At 45.6% G+C, this 21,197-nt stretch overlaps 1 protein-coding gene across 1 annotated transcript in view; it reads right to left on the reverse strand.

Moving 5' to 3' along the window:
• Positions 1-19,762, reverse strand: part of Lmnb1 (lamin B1) — a 39,754-nt gene extending 19,992 nt beyond the window's left edge. Inside the window, exons 1-3 of the mRNA XM_027400930.2 lie at positions 19,205-19,762; positions 767-923; positions 178-303 (exon numbers count right to left, since the gene is read on the reverse strand). Of these exons, the coding sequence (XP_027256731.1) occupies positions 178-303; positions 767-923; positions 19,205-19,563 (642 nt within the window). The 5' untranslated portion in view covers positions 19,564-19,762. The remainder of the gene's footprint in view (positions 1-177; positions 304-766; positions 924-19,204) is intronic.
• Positions 19,763-21,197: the final 1,435 nt, after the last annotated feature.

Raw genomic sequence — 21,197 nt, forward strand, 5'->3', positions numbered from 1 at the left:
AGAAACATTTCTAGTTTCATCACCACTAACATTAAGACAACATACATGATGGCAGAGCAGGGGACACCTGTAACTAAGCAAAACAAACTATGAATCAACTTTGACCCACACAGAGGTCAGATAAGAGACACAACACTCAGTCTGTTTCCTTTAAAAAGAAAATTTTTATGTAGTTACCTCTTCGTACATATTTTTACGAAACTCCAAGTCCTCAGTAAGACTCTGACAACGATTCTCCAAATCCACTTTAAGTAAAGTTTCGTCTGCTAACTGCTTTTTGGCAGCAGATAAGGATGCTTCCAGCTATGAGGAGGAAAAAGAATGATAAAGATTATATGGCGACCATCTGGTAATGGTTTAAGATACGGATCAGATCAAGCATTAAGAGTTCCTATATATCAAATAACATGATTATCTCATTTTAACTTCATGGTCATTTGCTGGTTCTACCCCAGGAAATCACCTCAGATCACCTATCAAACTGCAGTCCTCTACAGAGAGGGAGAGCAATCCTTCACGCATCACTGTTCCTGTACAATAATGAAACAGGCTTTGAAAGCAGAGAGGACGGGTGTGCCCAGGAAAGCAGCAAGGCCTGCAGAACCCAGACTAGAAGTAATGAGAAGCTACCATGGAAGCCAACAAAGAACACAAATAGAGTTCATTTAAAAAAAAAATCTTAATATAAATAAATAAATAAGCCCATAGACCATGGCTTAAGACTGCCACCTAATCAACCAAATACGGGCCAGAGGCAGACTCTTACCTGGGCAATCTGATCTTTCAGATCCTCCAAATCTCCTTCTAAACTCTTTTTGTCACCAAGGGCAGTAGCCAGCGCTGCATCCTTAGAGTTTAGTGCCGCCTCATACTCTCGAAGCTTCATCTGGGCTCCATTAAGATCCGATTCCTTCTTAGCGTAACTGTAATAGCAGAAAAACACAGACAACATTACCACCCTGTCTTGGGACCTTCTCTTTGCCTGCTTAAGGGAGAAATCAAGGCAATTTGAATACTGAATGCATGGGTCTACTGAAACTACAGAAGCTAACCCAGGAGCATCAGATCAGATCAAAGAGTTCTGGGTAGAAGATGACATTTTCCCCATCACATGTTAACTAATGACTGTGGGATGAAGAGCCTCGTAAGACCTAGTCTCTGGGGACTAGAGAGATGGCTCTGAGTTAAGAGCACTTGCTGTTCTTACTGAAGACCCATGATCAGGTCCCAGCACCCACATGGTAAGTCACCTGTTAATTTCAGTTCCATGAGATCAGACACCCTCCTCCATCTTCCACAGGCCCCAGTCACAAATGCAGGGCAGATACACATGCCAGAGAGACATTCACTCACATAAAATCTGACTATCAATGGCAGTTTGTTGATGCCAAGAGGTTTACAAGCACCTTCTGTTTCTAATAAGGTGATTTGAAATCTCTACATGGAGTGCTACATTGGAAAAGTAATGTTCTTTTATATATGAACAATTACAATTCAAAAGACATAATGTTTGCCATTAAAATAAATCTCTACCATTAATTACACAAGAAAGCCTTCACTATATCAAGATTCTGAATACTTGCTCTAATTAAAACTGTAGTGCTAATGTTAAAATAAATTGACTTAATGGTAAGAAAGTGTAATTTAAGGAGAAGACTCCTTACCCATGGCGACATGACAGACCTAGTCCCAACAATAGAATCTTTTTTTGCTAAGTTCTGTGTGCTTAAGGCCACAAGATGGCAGGCTTTAGCTGAAAACTAGTCTAGAAGGGACAAAGCAACTTCTTAAAATTTGAATTAAAACAAATAATCTTCTGTTTGGGCTAGAGAAATGGTTAAACTCACTTGCTGCTAAATGAGGAGCTCTAGAATCTGAATTAAACAAACGAAGCCCCAGCTGCAAACAGATCTGACACCCTCTTCTGGCACCTGCATCCAAAAGTGCACAGACACAAACATTCACACACCTCTTTTCTAAAAGAGAACTCAACCTTGCTGAATTACAACCAAATGCACTCATTCACTCCCTGGGTCTCCACCCATGTAGAAGCCTGTGAAACAGTCACCAGTTTATCCCACTATAAAATGCCAGTGCTAAGTACATATCATGCATACACCTAGGACCTAAGGAAAATCACTAGAGTCAAGTTCATGTAGCGAATATCAGCCTGGAACTCACTATATAGCCAAGGACAAGCCTGAAATCAAGACACTCCTGCCTACACCTCCAAGTGCTAGGATTGTAGACACAGGCTCACCAGTTCACTGTGTGCTGGGAACAGAACCCAAGGCACACTGTGGCATGTACACACACACACACACACACACACACACACACACACACACACACACACACACACTTACTTTAGATATCACGGGAGCTTGCCTTTGAGACCAAAAAAGAAACAACATTTGGGGCTTTGGGGCTGGAGAAATGACTCAACAGTAGTGGCCACACACCTTCAATCCTAGCACTCAGGAGACAGAGGCAGACAGATCTCTGAGTATGAGGTACTCACTCGGGTAACCCTATGAAGCCCATGTGACACCAAAAGAGGCTTAAGATTTTATCATTCCAAGTCAGGTGCAATGATGCACACCTCAAATCCCAGCACTGGAAGGCAGACAGGTGGATCTCTTCTTTGAGGCCAGCCTATATGTCTATGTAGTGAGTTCTAGACAGCCAGGACCACACAGTGAGACCCTGTCTCACAGGGGAAAAAGAGAGCTTATCATTCCAAAAGTAAAAGCCCTCGGATTAAGTCCTTTATTATCTTCCTGTGGCTCAGAGAGCAGGTAAGAGCACTGGCTGCTTTTCCAGAGGACACAGGTTCTATTACCAGCACCTACATACTAAGTAGCTCAGACCTGTCTATAACTCCAGACCCAGGGATCTGACACCCTCTTCTGGACTCCAGGGGCATTGCACACAGATGGTGTACAGACTACAAACATGCAAACTACCCACCCACATAATATACAACTTAAAAAAGAAAAAAATCAATGTGAAGTGATAGCCCTCTGATTACAGTAAGGGCCAAATTTATTCTGAGACCAAGTCAATCAAGATCTGCCCTACAAGCTACCATGGCCTTCCCTTGAAGTTAAGGCAACAGGCATTGATTGGACTGGACCCTAAGGAGGGCTCCTGCGTCAGCCACTTATACACAGGTACATGAGATAGAAACAGAGAGTTCTCAGTTCCTAAACTTGGGGACCTATTTATTTAACTGAGCAAGCATTACTAAGGGTTTAGTATGCACTACTTGAAACAGCAAGTTAGACAAGTTAGGTAGAGTAGATTTTGCTCATGAATGTAGCTACCTGGTGCTTTAGTGAAAGAATGAGATGGATTTGTGGGTCTGTCTGCCATGGAAGCTGGTAGCAGACATTTCCTGCAGCTGTTGGAATATCCCAAGTGATGTTTTCCTGTAGGTTTAGCAGCTGCACATGAATCTACTGATATTTTGATTATCATCTGTGGGCCCCACAGCCCCACAGCCAGCGCCCTGCTGAAGCTGCAATATGTAGGTTTGACTTAACTCTCTTGGCTGGGCAGTGGTGGAGCATGCCTTTAACCCCAGCACTTGGGAGGCAGAGAGAGGTGATCTCTGTGAGTTAGAGGCCAGCCTGGTCTACAGAGAGAGTTCCAGGACAGCCTCTAAAGATACAGAGAAGCCCTGTCTCAAAAAAAAAAAAAAAACCGAAAGAAAGAAAGAAGAAAGGAAGGAAGGAAGGAAGGAAGGAAGGAAGGAAGGAAGGAAGGAAGGAAGGAAGGAAGGTCTCTGTTGCCCTATCTATCAATAAGACTTAGGAGTCAAAGGCTGTGGTGAAAACCTGCTAGCTCAAGGTTGAGTAGCAACTAGCAGACCTTGTTTTTTGGTTGGAGACATTGCAAGAGACAACTGTCTTCACTTGTCTCAGAACCAAAAAGGAAGTGCCAAACTCAATTCCCTGCCCTTTCCTGCCTGTGTGTCTTCTCTATCCAAATTGTTGGCTTCTCGTATCGGCTAGTCACTGGCTCCACCCCCTGATTCAAGGTTTAATTTTATTGGCAAGTCTCGGCAATGTCAGAGTGCAATCAAAATATTCCACAACACCCAAGCACCTTTCAACACCAAACAAATGTTCTGTGTTCATGCATCATTCTCCTCTCCTTCTTCAGTCCACAACATTAACAGTGGAAATGCAGGTGCCACCTCTACACATGAGACACACTGAGGACACAGAGCCCAGTACTGAGGGATACTTAGCTCCCTCAAGGGACTGAAAACTCAAAGAAGGGCAAGGCCTCTTGTAATTCCTGAATTTCCTATACAGAAAACCGGTAGATAACAATGGTCTTGTTAGGGCCGGGTGTTGGTGGCGCACACCTTTAATCCCAGCACTCGGAAGGCAGAGGCAGGCAGATCTCAGTGAGTTTGAGGCCAGCCTGGTCTCCAGAGCGAGTGCCAGAATAGGCTCCAAAGCTACACCGAGGGGAAAAAAAAAAAAATGGTCTTGTTAAATGACTCTGAGGCCATGGAGTATTCAGCAATAGAGTACATGCCTGACAAACACAAAGCTCAGGGTGCAATTGCAGTACCAAAATAATGCCTTCCAAAATCTCTCATCATGCAGAAAATGTCTTAAAAAAAAAAAAAACCCACTGCCATACTTTTATCATTTCTGAATTCACTTCCCTAAATGTCCTCCCTCTGACCCAGCCAATGCCAATATAGTTAAGAATCATGAAAATATAGTTAAGATTACACCCATCTCCATAAAAGAGCCATCAGTCAGAGAGTTTTGTTTCAAATGAGTGGCCAATGCCAAGGGCATGCAGAGGCCATTCAGTCAGTGGGTTAACAGTCTGAACATAATCTTGCCTCAGGTTTCTAACTGTTTTCATATTTTTCATTCATTAAATATGGCGTGGAAAGTTCATGTGTTCCACATCGTGGAAGCTCAGAGCTGCAGGCTGGTATCCTGAAACACACTATATCACTTAAGCACAGGGTGACACATCTGACACTGTCAAGGATCCATAGGAATCCAAAGTTATTAGACAGTAGCAATGAAGGCTGAACGCAGATCTGCTCAGTGCTGTTGATCAGCTTAGTTCTACCTCCAGATAGATCGTAGAGTTCTCAATTCAATTCAGCACATGAATCTAATGCTACAGATATGCACATGTTCCTTCATTAACAAGTCAAAAAAAGTTCCTTCAGACACTTTACAGAGAAACCAAAGTAACACACACACACTCAATGGGTCATCAGAAAATCATTCAGGACCTATTATTTGACAATAATAGCCACCTAGTGGTAAACTAGTAAGCCTATCAGATCAGTAAATATTTCCCTCATATATATCTCTCTATATATAGAGAGAGATATATATGTATTCCTCATATATAATATATTCCTCATATATATATATATATATATATATTATATATAATATGTTAATATATATTGGTTTCTTTTTTCCCTTTTTTTGTTTTTCTTTTTTGTTTCTTTGTGGAGCCTTGGCTGTCCTGAAGCACTCTGTAAACCAAGCTGGTCACGAACTTCGTGCTGAGGTTAAAGGCATTCTTGACATTTCATACTATGAGTATAGTCAGACTAGGTCAGGCTATGAACTCATCTTCCTGCCTCCACCTCCTAAATGCTGGGATCACTGGTATACTTAGCCATGCCCAGCCATAACAATAAACACTTGAAAAAATTTAGGCCAATTAGAAGGAGAACCAAGATTTTGTTATGAAACAAACAGGAAAAAAAAAAAAAACAACCAACAGACCAAAGTCCAGGAACAAACACTTAAATCATAGTAAGAGAAGTGTAGTAAGTGGCACTCACCTATGACCCCAGTACTCAGAACACTGAGGGTGGGGATTCCGGAGTTCAGAGTCAGCCCGAATTCCAGGAACAAACACTTAAATCATAGTAAGAGAAGTGTAGTAAGTGGCACTCACCTATGACCCCAGTACTCAGAACACTGAGGGTGGGGATTCCGGAGTTCAGAGTCAGCCCGAATTATGTATATATGGTAAATTCCTTAAATGACCCTAATTAGAAGCTCATTACAGAAAAGCTTTAGTTAGGTGTTAGGAAGTAATTGTCCTTCTATTAACATGTTCCTGTCTAGTGTTACACCTGACAGAAATGCTCACCCAAGTGAAATTTCTAGTTTGACCAGTAGCACACTACAAAAGAACGAACAATTTCTAAACCATTTAGTATTCGGCAAAGTCTGTAGTCACCTTTAGGCCAAGACCTAGAAAAATGCTTGGATTGGGGTTCTTCAGCTAGCCTAGCCTACTTGGCAAGCCTCAGATCCCAGTGAGACCCTGTTTCAGAAGCATCATTGACAGCTCCTGCATTAAGACCCTGGAGGTTAGCCTCTGTCTCTCTCTCTCTCTCTCTCTCTCTCTCTCTCTCTCTCTCTCTCTCTCTCTCTCTCTCTCTCACCATTAATATTCAAGATACTGAGGAAGGAGGAGGGTGGCATATTCAAGACCAGCTTAAGCTAGTATGACTTTATGTCAAGTGTGGGGTGGGGGCATGTAATCCCAAAGCTCCAGCAATCAACAAACTGACACAGGTTAAAAAGGCAGCTAGTCTACTGTACAAAGCAAGTCCAGGACCTGCTACAGCTACATACTGAATCCTCATCTCAAAACCAACAACAAAAGAATGAACAATGAAAGTCCTAAACTATAGATGTCTGGATTGGTAGAATAGCCATATCTAAGAAAAAAGGTGTAATATTAATTTCTAAATACTAAATGTACATGAAATTAGCCTAAGGCTTTTACAGTACTATATATGCACAAATGTGGACAAGGTCAAAAATTTGTGTTCAAAAATGTTTGCTAAATGAGAAAAACATCATTGTTCTTACTCAACAATTTTGGATGAAGGGGAAACATAACTTTCCACTTGTAGCCATAATCCAAATCATTCTACACAAAACTATTATTTCCAATCATCACAAGACAAGAACATTTCGTTGTTTTGCAGGGTTTCTCTGCGTAGCCTGGCTGTCCTGGAACTCCCTTTGTAGGCCAGGCTGTCCTTGAACTCAGAAATCACCTGATGCACACCACCACGCCCAGCAGCACAAAAAGAGCCTGTTTAAATCGCTGGAAACCAAGCCGACCTGGACTCGCCTTCTTGTTGTTCTAATTCACCACAAAGCTCTCTCAACAGCTGTCGGAGGCAGCTGCACTCCACTGACACTGGTGTATTCACTCACATAACCAATAATGTCCTAGGGATTTATTCATAATCAGAGCTCAGAATCCTCATGCCTCTATTATCTACAGTCCAAACTTTAAAAAAAATAAAATTTATTCCTGCAATAATCCTCATTCCCTGTCAGGCCAATAATCCTGCACTCAGGAGGTTGAAGCAGGAGGATTGCTCCAAGTCCAAGACCAACTAGAGACCAGGTTCCTAAAGTAAACAAATCTGCTTTCCTAAAACCAAATAATCTTATTTCATAATAGGCTCAAGTTTCATGATAATGTAAGTCTACTCCAGTATTACTGATAATTCTCAGTACTGTGCAGGAGAAAGGGACATGGGCCACACACAACGCTTCTCATGAGGAAACCTAATGAACTTCCCTGCAATTAAAGTATAATACACAAATACCCAACAGCAAGGTCGTCTCTGGTGCCCAAAGAGTACAACACAGAGCTGCTAAAGTCACTGATGGCAGAATAAACTGTCCAGTGATGAATATGCAGAATCCAGTAAGAAGCAAGACAATTCCACCAAATCAAGTTAAAATTAGGAAAAGACTAAGTGAGACTGGAGCTGAACCATAGAACATCTCTCCTCAGTCCAGGACCCCCTTACACAAATAACCAAAGCCAATAACTCCCTTCTAAAGTAGTATGTTTTTATATATACATATAATATACAACTACCCTCTATACTTTAAATCATCTCTAGATTACCTCTAACATTTAAGACAATATGAATGCCATCAAACAGTTCTACTATAATAGTGGTTCTCAACCTGTGGGCTATGACCACTTTGGGGTCTCCTAAGACCACTGGGAAACACAGGTATTTGCACTATGATTCATAACAGTGGCAAAATTAGAGTTATGAAGCAGCAACGAAATAATTTTATGGTTGGGGTCACCATAACATGAGGAACTGTACTAAAGGATCGAAGCATTAGGAAGGTTGAAAAGCACTGCTCTACTATATTTGGTAAGGGTAAGAGTCCTTACATGTTTAGTATAGATGCCATTTGTGTGTATTTTCAGTTGCATCCTGATGGTGTAGACAGCCAACTATGTACTAATATAGAAAATCATTTCTCTAACTACTAGTCACATGAGCTACCATCACAGAAGTATTTGCAACAGATGTAAGTGGACCTACAAAATCTAAGACTATGGGAGGTGTGCGGAGAAAGCAGAATGGGAGAACTCAACGTCACTACCTAACACCCAGTCAATAATGCAATTCACACGTGGATGTAAAGGCCAGAAGAGCAAATGAAGGTAATGTGAATTACACTCACATACTCACACACATGTGCCCACTCCAGATGGTCAGGTGGCTTGTTTTCAAGGCACATTCATCACTGTCTGGATGAGAAGTCAGGGAAGTCTTCCCTAACTAAAGCAACACTGAACCGAGTGAGTGGGACCTGCTAAAAGTGAAAGACACCCAAAGGAAAACAGAAAGGAGCAACCATACCGTGAGGAACCTTGTAAAGGAAGGTTTCAGAACTGCTTTCACGTTAGGAGACATCAAGTCAGGTATGCATCAGATAGAGACAAGCTGTGGGAGACACATTGTAAGGGAACCAGCTCACCAAGGAAGAACCTTACTTAGGTAGAACAAGTCCCAGTTTGCTCAAGCCCATTTCAAGTGTGCTTGCTGTCCACTTCAAGAGGACTTGGGTTCAACACCAGCAAACACACACATGGCAGCTCACAACCATCTATAACCCAAGGGACACAACACCCTCTTGTGGCCTCTGAAGGCACCAGAAACATGTGTAGTGCACAGACACACATGCAGACAAAACATTCAATCACTAAATAAAAATAAAAAAGGAATGTTTCCTGAGGGTTGGGTGGAGAGATGGCTCAGTGGCTAAGATACTTGGTGTGCAGAGTTCAGATTCCAGCATGCAAACAGCTGCACACTCCTGTAACCTCAGTACTGTGGGTGAGGGGCAGACAGGGTGAGGGGTCACCAGGCTTGCTAGCCATCAGGCTAGCTCCAGGTTCGGTCAAAGAGTGTCTCAAAAGGAGTAAGGAACAGGTAGAACAGTCCTTTCTCTTTGGTATCTGCCAGTGCAAGCGCAGACAAAGAGCACCCACACACGCCCTTAATCCCAGGGCTTGGGAGGCAGAGGCAGGTGGATCTCTGTGAGTTCAAGGCCAGCCTGGGTCTACAGAGTGAGTTCCAGGACAGGCTCCAAAGCTACACAGCGAAACCCTGTCAGGTAAGGGGTGGGATGGGGGGCAGAAGGGTACCCACACACATCATGTAACGAACATACATGCAGACATCTCGCACACAGCACTAGCCCAGCCACCCGCCCCACCATATGCAAGGCTCTGGTTCAAGCACCACCACAGTAAACTTAAAGGCCTCTTCCCTTTGCTGCCAACACTCTCTGGCTTAACCCATGGCCTGTATCCTCTCACCGGCCTTGAATGAAGCTGGTGGCTTTGCTCCACTGCATTTCCCGGATGCCAGGCTCTCCCCACAATAAAAACCATCTGTCAGGCACCAAAGACAACAGATACTTTTAGTCCTTATTCAAACCTTCCCCCAAAATCTTGTTCAGTGACAGCTCTTTTTTCTCTGATTATAGATAGTCTCCACTGAGTCTCTCCCACCTTCCTCCTCACCTCCAGCATCTCAGAACTGTAAACTGCAGCAGACACACATCTCCACCTCACAGTCCAACAATCACCCAGAGCAGGACCCTGCCCAAGAGTTCCTTCCCCAGCAATCTCTGCCAACCCTGGTTGACATGACTACACAGGAGAGTGGCCACCCCACTATCCTTCCTAAACCCACGCGCCCCACGATCTCTTAGATCCACCTTCCCTCCTTCCTGACAACCTTAGGTCCAATGCCTACTTTCGTTAGTTCCTTGTCTTTTTATCAAAGTAACACAGCCAGACCCATGTCACTCCTCTAAGAGGTCCCTCAAAGATCCAATCCTCCTCAACCTTCTACTCATACACCTCAAGATACATGAATTTCTGGTACTCGGAGCAATTGCAACCTAATTTTTTTAATTGAGAAATGAACTCTTCTTTATCACCCAATACTTAGACATCACCACCTCCCCAGACTCCTACATGGCAGCTGTGTTTCTCTAGGCTGCTGCTGGCACGGCATTTATTCCTTGTACTGCATCACAATACTAAAATGCTGGCCTTCTGGCTCCCACTCTAGACCTTAAGCAATATGATAATGGGGACAGTACCCCATTATCTGTTCCCACCACCTGCTGCAAAGACTTAGCACATAGATCTGTTCCAGTGTGTGCTGAATACGAAATGGAAGCACATTTCTGTGGTGGGATTAAAGATTTAGACTGGTATTAATTTCTTTTAAATTATTAAGGCATTGAGTAAAGTAGGAAGACAGCTTTGTATGAAAGAGGAAAGAAACCTTACTAATTTACTTTCACCAATTTCTTAAGAAGAAAATAATTATTGTATTTGGGAATATAGTAATGGCTCAGTGGTTAAGAGCACTGGCAGCTCTTCTAGAGGATCAGGGCTCACGACAGGGTTCCCAACACCCAGACAACAGCTTACAATCTACACCCCAAGGCCCTAGAGATCCAACACCCTCTTCTGGCAACAGACAGGCATGTGGTGCATAAACACCCATACACATAAAAGTGTTTTTAATTTTTAAGATCTTTGAAAGATTTCTTTTTAATTATGTATGTGTCTGTGAGTATGAGCACAGAAGTAAGCCAGGTGTCGGATTGCCTGGAGCTGGAGTTACAGGCGGTTGAGCCACCTGAAGTAGGTACTAGGAGTAGAACTGGATCTGCAGTCTCCATCTTCACCACTGAGCTACCTCTCCAGGCTCAGCTTCACCTACTTAGCAGATGACACCCTCAGGATTTCAAACAGCAGTTAGATCACTGTGCCTTCCTAACGAATCCAAAACTACCTCCTTGAACACTACACTATCAGCACCATGGAAACCACACCATTGGTACCACTGCCAAAAGCAGCACCCTCCTGGCCCTGAAAGCCAGCTGTCCTGTAAGATTTCTAGTCCAAATGTCAGATGTCAGTGCTCTGTGAGACTGCTTCCTGTCAGGAAGCCAGCAAAGTCATACAGATCAGCACTGCTGTGATGAAATGAGACAGAGTGTAAAAACCCAGAGCAGGCTGTTAGACAGCACCCACCACCGCATCTCCACCGTCCATTCATCTCCGTAACCCCAGACAAAACAACCTCAGAGCCTCATTTCCTCACATCAGCAAAAAGTTATCACAGAGCTTACAGCTTGGCATCTGTAAAGCTTCTATGGGCCCACCAGAACAGAACCAGAAGGGAAGTGAACGTCTGCCTTTTGTCCAGTTATCACAGGAGACGCAAGTCCCCCAAACTGTCCACTATCTACTGGACCAGCTGATGAGTGCAGATGCTCCATGCAGCAGCAAAAGTTCCCCGATTCTACTATCTATATCAACAGATCCAAATGATGTGAAAGCAACGGGAACAGGACATTTTTAAGACCAAGCAAGCAGGTTAGCTGAGGAAGCCTTATGACCAAAGCCGGAGCACAAATGACTTTGATTCCAGTGCAGACAGGAAGATTTTGCTCTCTGTTAACACCATGAACATAAATGTGCCAAGAATTAGAATCAACTTTTCAGAAACTTAGCCACTGCCAGTAAGACCAAATATTGGTAAAACGGCTATGCCCTTCCCAGTGGCTAATACTTAACCAGCAAATTAGGAAACATTTAACCAGTAACCTGATATTGTTTGCCAGAAGGCTCCTGGATGTTCATGGCACTCTCTGGCCTCTGAGAAATTGGCTGGCTTCAGTCAGTGCAAAGTTTCGTTCTTTGGTCATAGCTAACAACAGGGCCATTACAGGTTATCCTGTCGTAGCTGTCTGTAAAATATGCTTATTCGTGGCACTGAACACATTTACGGCCAGGTAAAACTGCACCAAAAAAGTGTTATAAGAAAACATTACTTGCCTATACTATACCATACACACAATTCTTTTTTGTCATACACACAATTCTTCAGAACTTTTAACATTTTCTCTATCTTTTAACATGCTTTATTGGGGTGGGAGATGGGGTTGGGGTAAAGTCAGAGGACAACTTTGAGTCTGTTCTCTCCTACCATGGGCTCTGGAGAGCAAACTCAGGAAGTGCGTGCGTTTACCTGCTGAGTCACCTCACTGGCCATGGTTTGTTTCCCTGGTACAAATTCTCAAACGAAGTCCATCCTCAAACTCAAGTGTTCCTCCTGCCTCTCAGCCTAAACCCAAGGATTACAGGTATGAACTACCATGTCAGGCCCTCAGAACTCTTAATTCTAGGGAGCAGACGGGTAGTTTCAATGTTCTACTTGGTGTTGAGCTGTATTTTTTTTTTCATTCCTTTTGTTTAGTTTCTTTTTTAATGTAGAAAGTTTAATGGGGAAAGAGAAAGCGGGGAGACAGAGACAGAGACCTGCCTCCTCAGAGAAACAGTAGAAAGAAAGCCTCTTCTGTATAGTTTTTCATTTCATTACTATATGTGTATATGATCGAAGATGCTTGTGTGCCACAGCCTATGTGTGGAGGCCAGAAGACAGCTCTCAGGAGTTGGTCCTCTCCTACAACCGTGAGTTCCAGGATTGAACTAAGGTCATCAGACTTGACCAGAAAGGCCCTCCTTTACTTGCTGAGCCTTCTTGTCAACCCTCAAAATATTTTTTAAATCCCCAAGTATGATAGTCAAAGCATAATCTAATCTCTTTATCATTCAGAATACTGAAAGGGAGGGGTAACACTGCTTGGGAGCCATTTGGAGCCTAGAAATAATGAGGTTATCCTCTTAGGCGCCTGTCACCAGCTAATGACTGAGGCTCATTCTCACCGTGTGTGCTCGGTAGTCCTTTAACTCAGGCTCATCAGAGGTAATATCTAGACAAATGAAAGAGCACAACAAGCCAGTGACTTCAAAGAGGAACAGGACTCAGTAGCATATTTTCATTATGCCGTATCCTTCACTCCATGTGTACTTCCTTGAAACTGAGTACGCCAAAAGACAGTCTCGTCTCATCCCCTTAATTATACAAATAATCCCAACAGGTATCTTTCTCCCAGTCTTCCTTTGCAAGCATAGGAAGGAAGGGTTTGGACAGTCTAATTACTTAGGGTCTGTTCCCTGGACTTTCACATCAGTTTGAAAGGTTTAGCCATCAAAGCCCACGTGTTAAAGACCTGTCTTGAGTTGTACTGAATTCAAGTAACTTTGTCTTGGAACCTAGACTAGCCTGTCTGAGGATCTGGAAATTTCCATGAATGTTTCTAGGATTTGATCTGGTTTGGTGAGAGGGTGTTGTTTGGTGTTTTGATTTGGGAGACTTTTGAGATAAGGTCTGTCAATTACTCTCACTGACTTCACACTTGAACCCTTCCAGGCTCAGCTTTCCAAGCGGAGTCATCACAGGTGCCCATAACACCTGGACCCATGAATTCTTGTCTAAGGTATGTCATATATTAAGGAACCAAAGGTGATTTTTCTTTTAAACTCCACAACTGCTTCCTTAATGTCTGCCTAAATGGTAATTACTCTATAAACACTGGCTCAAAATAAAAATGCAGATTATTTTTAAACAAGTTCAAGAGCCAAATGGACTCAAAACCAACAATAAAACAATCCTTTTTCATCTTCCAAATTACACTTCCTTTATTGTTCAAAAGTAACTTATTTAAAAAATGATGGGTCACTCTACTATCATTATCCCTCTCCCAGGACAGGACAGTATATTCTGGGCATGGTGGCACCCCAAGCCTTTAATCTCAGCCTCTTCTACATAGAGTTCCAGGTCAGCCAAGGTGACCCAGTGAGGCCCTATCTCAAAAGGGAAACTGAGCCAGGCGTTGGTAGCGCACGCCTTTAATCCCAGCACTCGGGAGGCAGAGGCAGGCGGATCTCTGTGAGTTCGAAGACAGCCTGGTCTCCAGAGCGAATGCAGGATAGGCTCCAAAGCTACACAGAGAAACCCTGTCTCGAAAAACCGGAAAAAAAGGGGGGGGGGGCTGGTTATTGGGCTGGTGGGATGGCACGGATGATAAAAGATTGTTAGCAAATCTGGCCAAAGTGAACCTTCAGAACCCAGGGGAAACAGTGCCCTCAGAATTATCCTCTGACCTCCACACAGTAGCCCTAGAATCACATCCACAATCCCCACCCACAAACACTAATAATAAATAGGATGGCTGTGACAACCCTTTGATCCCAGCATTTGGGAAGCAGAGGCAGGCAGATCCTTGTAAACTCAAGGCCAGCCAGACTGTTCTACGCTGTGAGTTTCAGGCCAGTCAAGGCTATATAGTGAGATCCTACCTCAAAAAATAAAATTAATGTCATTATCAAGCTGGAAAAGACTTCAGGTAATTTCCCAGTAAAAAAGAAAAAGGAAGAGTGGGGCATGTCTGCTCTGTCAGCACCTGGGCTACAGAGCCAATTCCTAAAAGGGGGGGGGGCAGGAGAAAATGGAGTACAGAAAGGGCTGTGGCAACACGTATATCCCAAAGCTGAATACCATTAAGAACTAAACCATAAGAAAAGCAAGCCTTCCAACTGAAAGGACTTAAGATTGAACAGCAAGGTCACGTGAGAGACTATCTGAGACCCAAAGGCTGGCAATTTCAGAAACTGCAACAAAATTTCCAAGTTTTCTAAGAATGGGGATGAGAAGACAGTGTGGTGGCTAATGTTTTGTCAACCTGACACAAACTTAAATATCAGAGAAGAGGAAATCTCAATTGAGAGCATTTTCATGATTTCTGATTGATGTGGGAGGCCCCTGCTCACTGGGAGCATGCCACCCTGGTCAAGAATGAGGGCAAGCAAACTGAGCAAGCCCTGAAGAGCAGACCAGCAGGTGAGCAAGCAGTGTGTCCCTCCATGTTTCCACTTGAATTCCTGTTCCCTAACTTGGCTCCAGGAGGGACTGTAACATGCAGGGTGAAATAAACCCTCTCCCCTCCAAGTTGCTTCTGGTCCCTGTCCTCTTTTCACAGCAACAGAGAGCACACTAGACAGAGGGCCAACAAGAAATTACAGCATCCAACACAAGCAGCAATGAATGCTACAAGACCAAGGCAAATGACTTTCTATGCACTCAAATAAAACGTTAAAATAATCTTGCCCAGCTACCCATCAAATGAGAGTTACTCTCAGACACCCGGACAATTCCCTGGCGCCCTTCCTGCATAAGTTACTTAAAAGGTGGTCTCCAACTGAGTAAAGAAAACAAACGAAAATATATGATTCAGGAAACTGGATCATAACCTCCAATGTATCAGCCAACAAGACATCTTAAAAACACTGAGCCCCCTTCTTCCACCCCCCCCAAAAAAACACTGAGCTCCCAAGCAAGATGTAGATTAGCACACCTTGAATCCCAGCACTTAGGAGGCAGAAGCAGGCTCTCCGAGTTCCAGGTCATGCAGAGATAAAGACTGATGCCTTGTCTTAAACAAACAGCAGAGTTCAAGGAAAGAATGTAGATTTGTGCCAGGCTGTGGTGGCACACCACTTCAACCCCAGCACTTGGAAGGCAGAGGCAGGTGGGTCTCTATGAGTTCTAGGCCAGCCTGGTCTACACAGAGAAACCCTGCCTCAGGAAAAAAAAACAAGAACAAAACAAACAAACAAAAAGGAATGTAGATTTGTATTATAGATATTGTGATTAAATGTCTTCAAAGGGCCCGAAAACATGAAGGTAACTTGGTTTTTCAGTCAGAAAGAAAATAAACAACTGAAGAACAAAACTATACAAGACATGACAGACTCCAAAGGAAACTAACACTGGTGTGTTGTTAGAAATACACCTAATTAGTGGTGGCACATGCCTTTAATCCCAGCACTCAGGAGGCAGAGGCAGGCGGATCTCTGTGAGTTCGAGGCCAGCCTGGTTACAAGAGCTAGTTCCAGGACAGCCTCCAAAGCCACAGAGAAACCCTATCTCGAAAAACCAAAAAAAAAAAAAAAAAAAAAAAAGAAATACACCTAATCCTGACACTTCAAGTATATATAATGTGGCACAAATTTAGAAAAACATAAACACAAGATGCTACTTGACACCTCAAAAGAACACTTTGAATTGCCGTCTTTCAGATAGGCATGTCTTGACTGTACTATTCCTTTGCTGCTCAACTTTATTCTCCTTTCATTGGCTACCACCTAAATTATACCCTTTGTTCTAAAACACATAAATAATTCAGTTTTATTTTTTCACTTTTTAATCCTGCTGAAGCCAACATGTGACTGATCCATAACATTTACAACTACTGTCCGCCAGGTGGCAGTATTACTGCTGTGTAGCAAATCTCCAATGATATCCTCCAGAAAGATTATCAGAGAGCCCCAGCATCAAAATGCCTCAGACCACACAATTTTTGTTTGTTTGCTATATCCTAAAATTAAGACATTATGTATTTTTCATTTTTTTAATCTGTGACCTCAACACACAAAACAGTAACTGGTACATACCAGATGTCTGATCTATTTAACATTTCAACATCTCTGAAATTGAGAATGGATCCAAGACACGGGCTGGCCCTGATTTTTTTTATTTTTAGTGATACACATACTAACCACAAAGATTTTTCTTTAATGTGCACTGGTGTTTTGTTTGCATGTATGTCTGTGTGAGGGTATGGAATCCCCTGGAACAGGAGTTACAGACAGGCGTTCGCTGCCAAGTGGGTGCCAGGAATTGAACTCAGGTCCTCTGCAAGAGAAGCCAGTGCTCTTAACCACTGAGCCATCTTTTCAGCCCCATAATCACCAAGATTTACAAGCAGAGACACATAAAATTTGAAAAAATACAATAAGAAAAAAAAATTGGAAGGTGAGGCACACATTTAATCCCAGCACTAAAAACTCAAAAGGCAAGGCAAGACTATGTAGTTGAGGTCCTGTCTTTAAAAAAAAAGATACAGAGAAAGCAGTATCAGTGAATGGGTGGTCATTTCAAAAGATGGTCCTAAGTGTTGGTAAATCCAAGAAACAGAAATAGAAGCCATAGCTCCAAAGACAGACACTGGGCCTTACTTAGTTCCAACACCGGGGAAGAGTAAGGAGGGACAGCTGCTTAAGTTCAGGAGATGAAGACCAGTTTCAGCATCTGAAAAATCCATCTCAAAGAAGAGGGGAGAGAAAAAAGAAGAGAGGGACAAACAACAACAACAACAAAACTCTGGGCATAGTAGTATACGCCTTTAATTCCAGTTAGGAGGCAGAGGCAGGTGGATCTCTGTGATCTGGAGACCAGCGTGGTCTACAGAGAACTCCAAGCCAGCCAGTGCTGTACAGTGAAATGAGACTCTTGTCTCAAAAAAACAACAGGGTTGGAGAGATGACTCAGCGGATAGAAGCACTGTGGATGCTCCTAGGGAGAACCCAGGTTCCATTCTCAGCACCCACGTGGTCAGTAGTAACTCTAGTTCCAGAAGATCCAACACCCTCTTCTGGCCACTATAGGCACCAGGAATACACGTGGTGCAGACATACATGGGGGCAAAACACCCATACACTTAAAACAGTGAGGTAAAGGCAGTGAAGACATGCTATAGATGTGCAAGCCTGAGAATCCTGGTTACCATGGAAGTATTACTTGACCCCAAGAACCTGCCTGGACATCAGAGGAACATTTTGTATGGGAAACAAGTAAATGTTCATTCTAAACCAACCTATATATTGTTTTATTGTTACCACATACGTTTTTACAAGTCATTTTAAAATATCTGATAAGGCAGTATATACACTCCCAAAGAAAAAGTGAGTCGGGGAAATGAGAGTCAGGTACGTACAGAAAGCTATCCCGGGACAAACGGTCAAAATCTGAATCAGACACCTCACCCACCCCCCCCAAAAAAGATCATGAATTCCAGACTGAAATTTAGCAAATCTCTAAATCTAAAGCTTGACAGCAGCACTTGTTGCACACAACTGAGTTACACGGTTTACCCATCAGAAAACCATGAAAAGGACAGCAAAGGTGTACCCCGGGCTGAAAACACAATTCCCACTAGGATTACAGGCTCTCCCTCACTCAAACACATCGTCGGTGGCCTGCTGGTTGCACAACACACCGCACGTATGCAGGCTGTGGGTCCGCAGCACAGTCTCTAGGAAAATGACTATTTTATAGGACTGAAGCGACTCAAAGGCTTGACGCCCGTGGCCTACGAAAGCCTAGTTTAAGGAATCTGGTGCTCAGGGCACACGAGGACCCAGGCGCCACGAGAGGACATCCTACAGCAAAGCAAACTCTCCAGCTAGGATACCCAGCTAGCCCTAGGCCAAAGGCTTGCAGCTCAGTCCCCGCCCTTCCCGCTCGGGGAAGGCAGGCGCAGAACGCTGGCAAAATGTCACAGGGCCGAGACTGAGCGCGCCAAAGCAAGACCCACCCCCGGGAGCCGCGGACGCTCGGGGCCGGTCCCTCCCCTTCCTCCGCCCGCCTAGAACTCATTCATTCTTCTGGCGATTGGCGAGTCCACCGGGCCCAGCCGCCCCGGCCCAGCAAACCCACCAGATGCTTTGTCTCCCACCCGCCGGAAACCGGGGCGCGCACTCGAGCGCGCGCAGTGGCACCAGCTCCCCGCACCCGGGGCCTGCAGATGGGGGATCTGGGGTCCGAGGTCAAGTCCCAGACCCCGCATTTGACACAGCCACCTAGAATAGCCACGGCCCCACGGTCTCTACAACCCGAGTACCCTCCAAGGCACCCCTGTCCAGCTCTAAATCACTACACTCCCCCTCTGCTTTCAGGACACCGGGGGTCCTGCCCCCTTCGGAGGGACCAGGCACCCACCACACACACACACACACACACACACACACACACACACACACACACACCACACAACGGCCTGTGCTGCCCCCCTCCCCGAAGCACGGCGCCCGATGGCGCCCCGGAGCCCCGCGGCGTGACGATCGAGCCCGTACTCACTTGAGCAGCAGCTGGTCGTGCTCGGCCTTGAACTTGCCCAGCTCGATCTGGAGCTTGGCGCGCTCTCGGGCCGTGTCGTCGAGAGCGCGGCGTGCGTCGGCCAGCTCGGTCTCGTAGAGCGCCTTGAGCCCGGTGAGCTCCCGGCCGCGCACCTCCTCGCGCTCGGTCACCTGCAGCTGCAGCGCGCTGTTCTCCGTCTCCAGGCTGCGCACCTTGTCGATGTAGACGGCCAGGCGGTCGTTGAGCTCGCGCAGCTCCTCCTTCTCCTGCAGCCGCGATAGGCGCGTGGGGCTGAGCGGCGTGGAGGGGGCGCTGGCGCGGCTGCCCGCCCGCTGCGGCACGGGGGTCGCGGTCGCCATGGCGGGCGGCGGGATCGAAGGTACAAACCGCAGGCCGGCGGGGGCTACCGCACAAAGAGCGAAGCGGGAGGGCGGCGGAGGGAGCGATCGCCGGCCAGACGCCCTTTGTGAGTGCACACGCACACTCGCCAACGCGCGCGGGAAGAGGCCGGGGCAGCCCCGAGGCCGAGAGGGTGCGCGCCGCGGACGCGAGTCTCCCGCCCGCTGCACTTTGTTTCCTCTCGAGCTGCTGCGAGCGGCGGGCGGGCCCGGGAGGAGGGAGGCGAGGGGCGGGCAGGAGGCGAGGCGCGGGGGGCGGAGGTGGCACGGTCCGCGCTCCTCAACATGGCGGAGCGCCACGTGACCGCCGCCGGCCAATGGCGAGCGGGCGGCGCGCCCCTGCGGCTCCCGGGGGGGTGGGCCCGGCCTGGAAATTCAAAATTTGACCCTCGGGCAACCGTCGGCCTGGCGCTCCGGCTTGGGCGTGGTGGGGAGGGGCGCCCCGAACTGCTCGTTCCTCCGCCCGGAGCCCAGCGCCCGCCGGCTGTCGTGCCGGCCCTCTAGGGATCCCTGGAAGGGCCGGGCCTGCAAGTGGCGGGAAAGAGCCCGAGGTTTCCGGGGCGGGTCCGCGCCGCCTCCCGCTGCTGACCGTTCAGGGAAATTCAAATGTAAACGAGGCCGGCCCCGGGCTCCCTAACCTCACCCCCGGGCCTGACCTAAATGGGTCCCTGCGGCTGCTTGCTGCCGGCTCTGCTTGCTGGTCCCGAGTGCGAGCCTGGATTTCTCTCTAGGATGGAAAACGGTTCGTGGGAGCACCTAGTTGCGCCGAAGCCAAAGGATTGTGTCTCACAGGAAAAAAGCAGCAGCATTGCCTCTGAAATCATTTGCTAGCAATACTGAAGGGCGGCGGCCCCTGATCCGCTTCTTGGAGTGCGGTTTTTGTAAAATCAGGAACAGCCCAAGACGATCGTATTAACACAACTTGGATAATAGGATAAACTGTTGCGGTGGCTCATTAAAATAAGATTGATAAAAGTCCGGGTTTGGGAAAATTGAAATAACTTTTGTTTTTAAAACGTTCCTCCATGACAGAATTAGCCGCTAGACTGGTTTTTGCTCTAGGATTTGAGCAATGGGGTCTCGGCCTCCCAAGTGCTGGGTTTACAAGTATGAGTTATCACCTCAGGTCACACACACCCTCAGGTTTTCAGACCTCCCGTGGAGTGATTCCTGCGGTACACTACTCTCAACAGGCACTACTCTAATCAGCTGGTGCTTTTCTATGGATAGAGTCAGTCCCTCCGACCTCAGACTGCAAATTTGCAGTTGATACATTGTATTTTGTTGTGGGTTCGAAAAGGGGTCAAAGGAGGCCAGAGGGTAACTAGGAGTCTCTTAAAGCGGTGGATTCCGGGTTGGAATGGGAACTCAGGCATGGCAACAAAGTCCCTTTACCAGCAGATCCATCCTGCCCCCCCCTCCTTGAAAGCTGTGTCATTTTGAGGACATTATACCACGATTTTCTCTTGGGAAAATGAAATGATTCCTAGTTTCCAGGGAAGATGTGTAAAGATTAAATTATATAAAGTGTGTTAACACTGTATCATGGATAGATAGTAACTCTTGCTAATTTACTCGATTTCTGCAATCAAAAG

Source organism: Cricetulus griseus, chromosome 2 (assembly GCF_003668045.3).
Source record: "Cricetulus griseus strain 17A/GY chromosome 2, alternate assembly CriGri-PICRH-1.0, whole genome shotgun sequence".
NCBI lineage: Eukaryota > Metazoa > Chordata > Mammalia > Rodentia > Cricetidae > Cricetulus > Cricetulus griseus.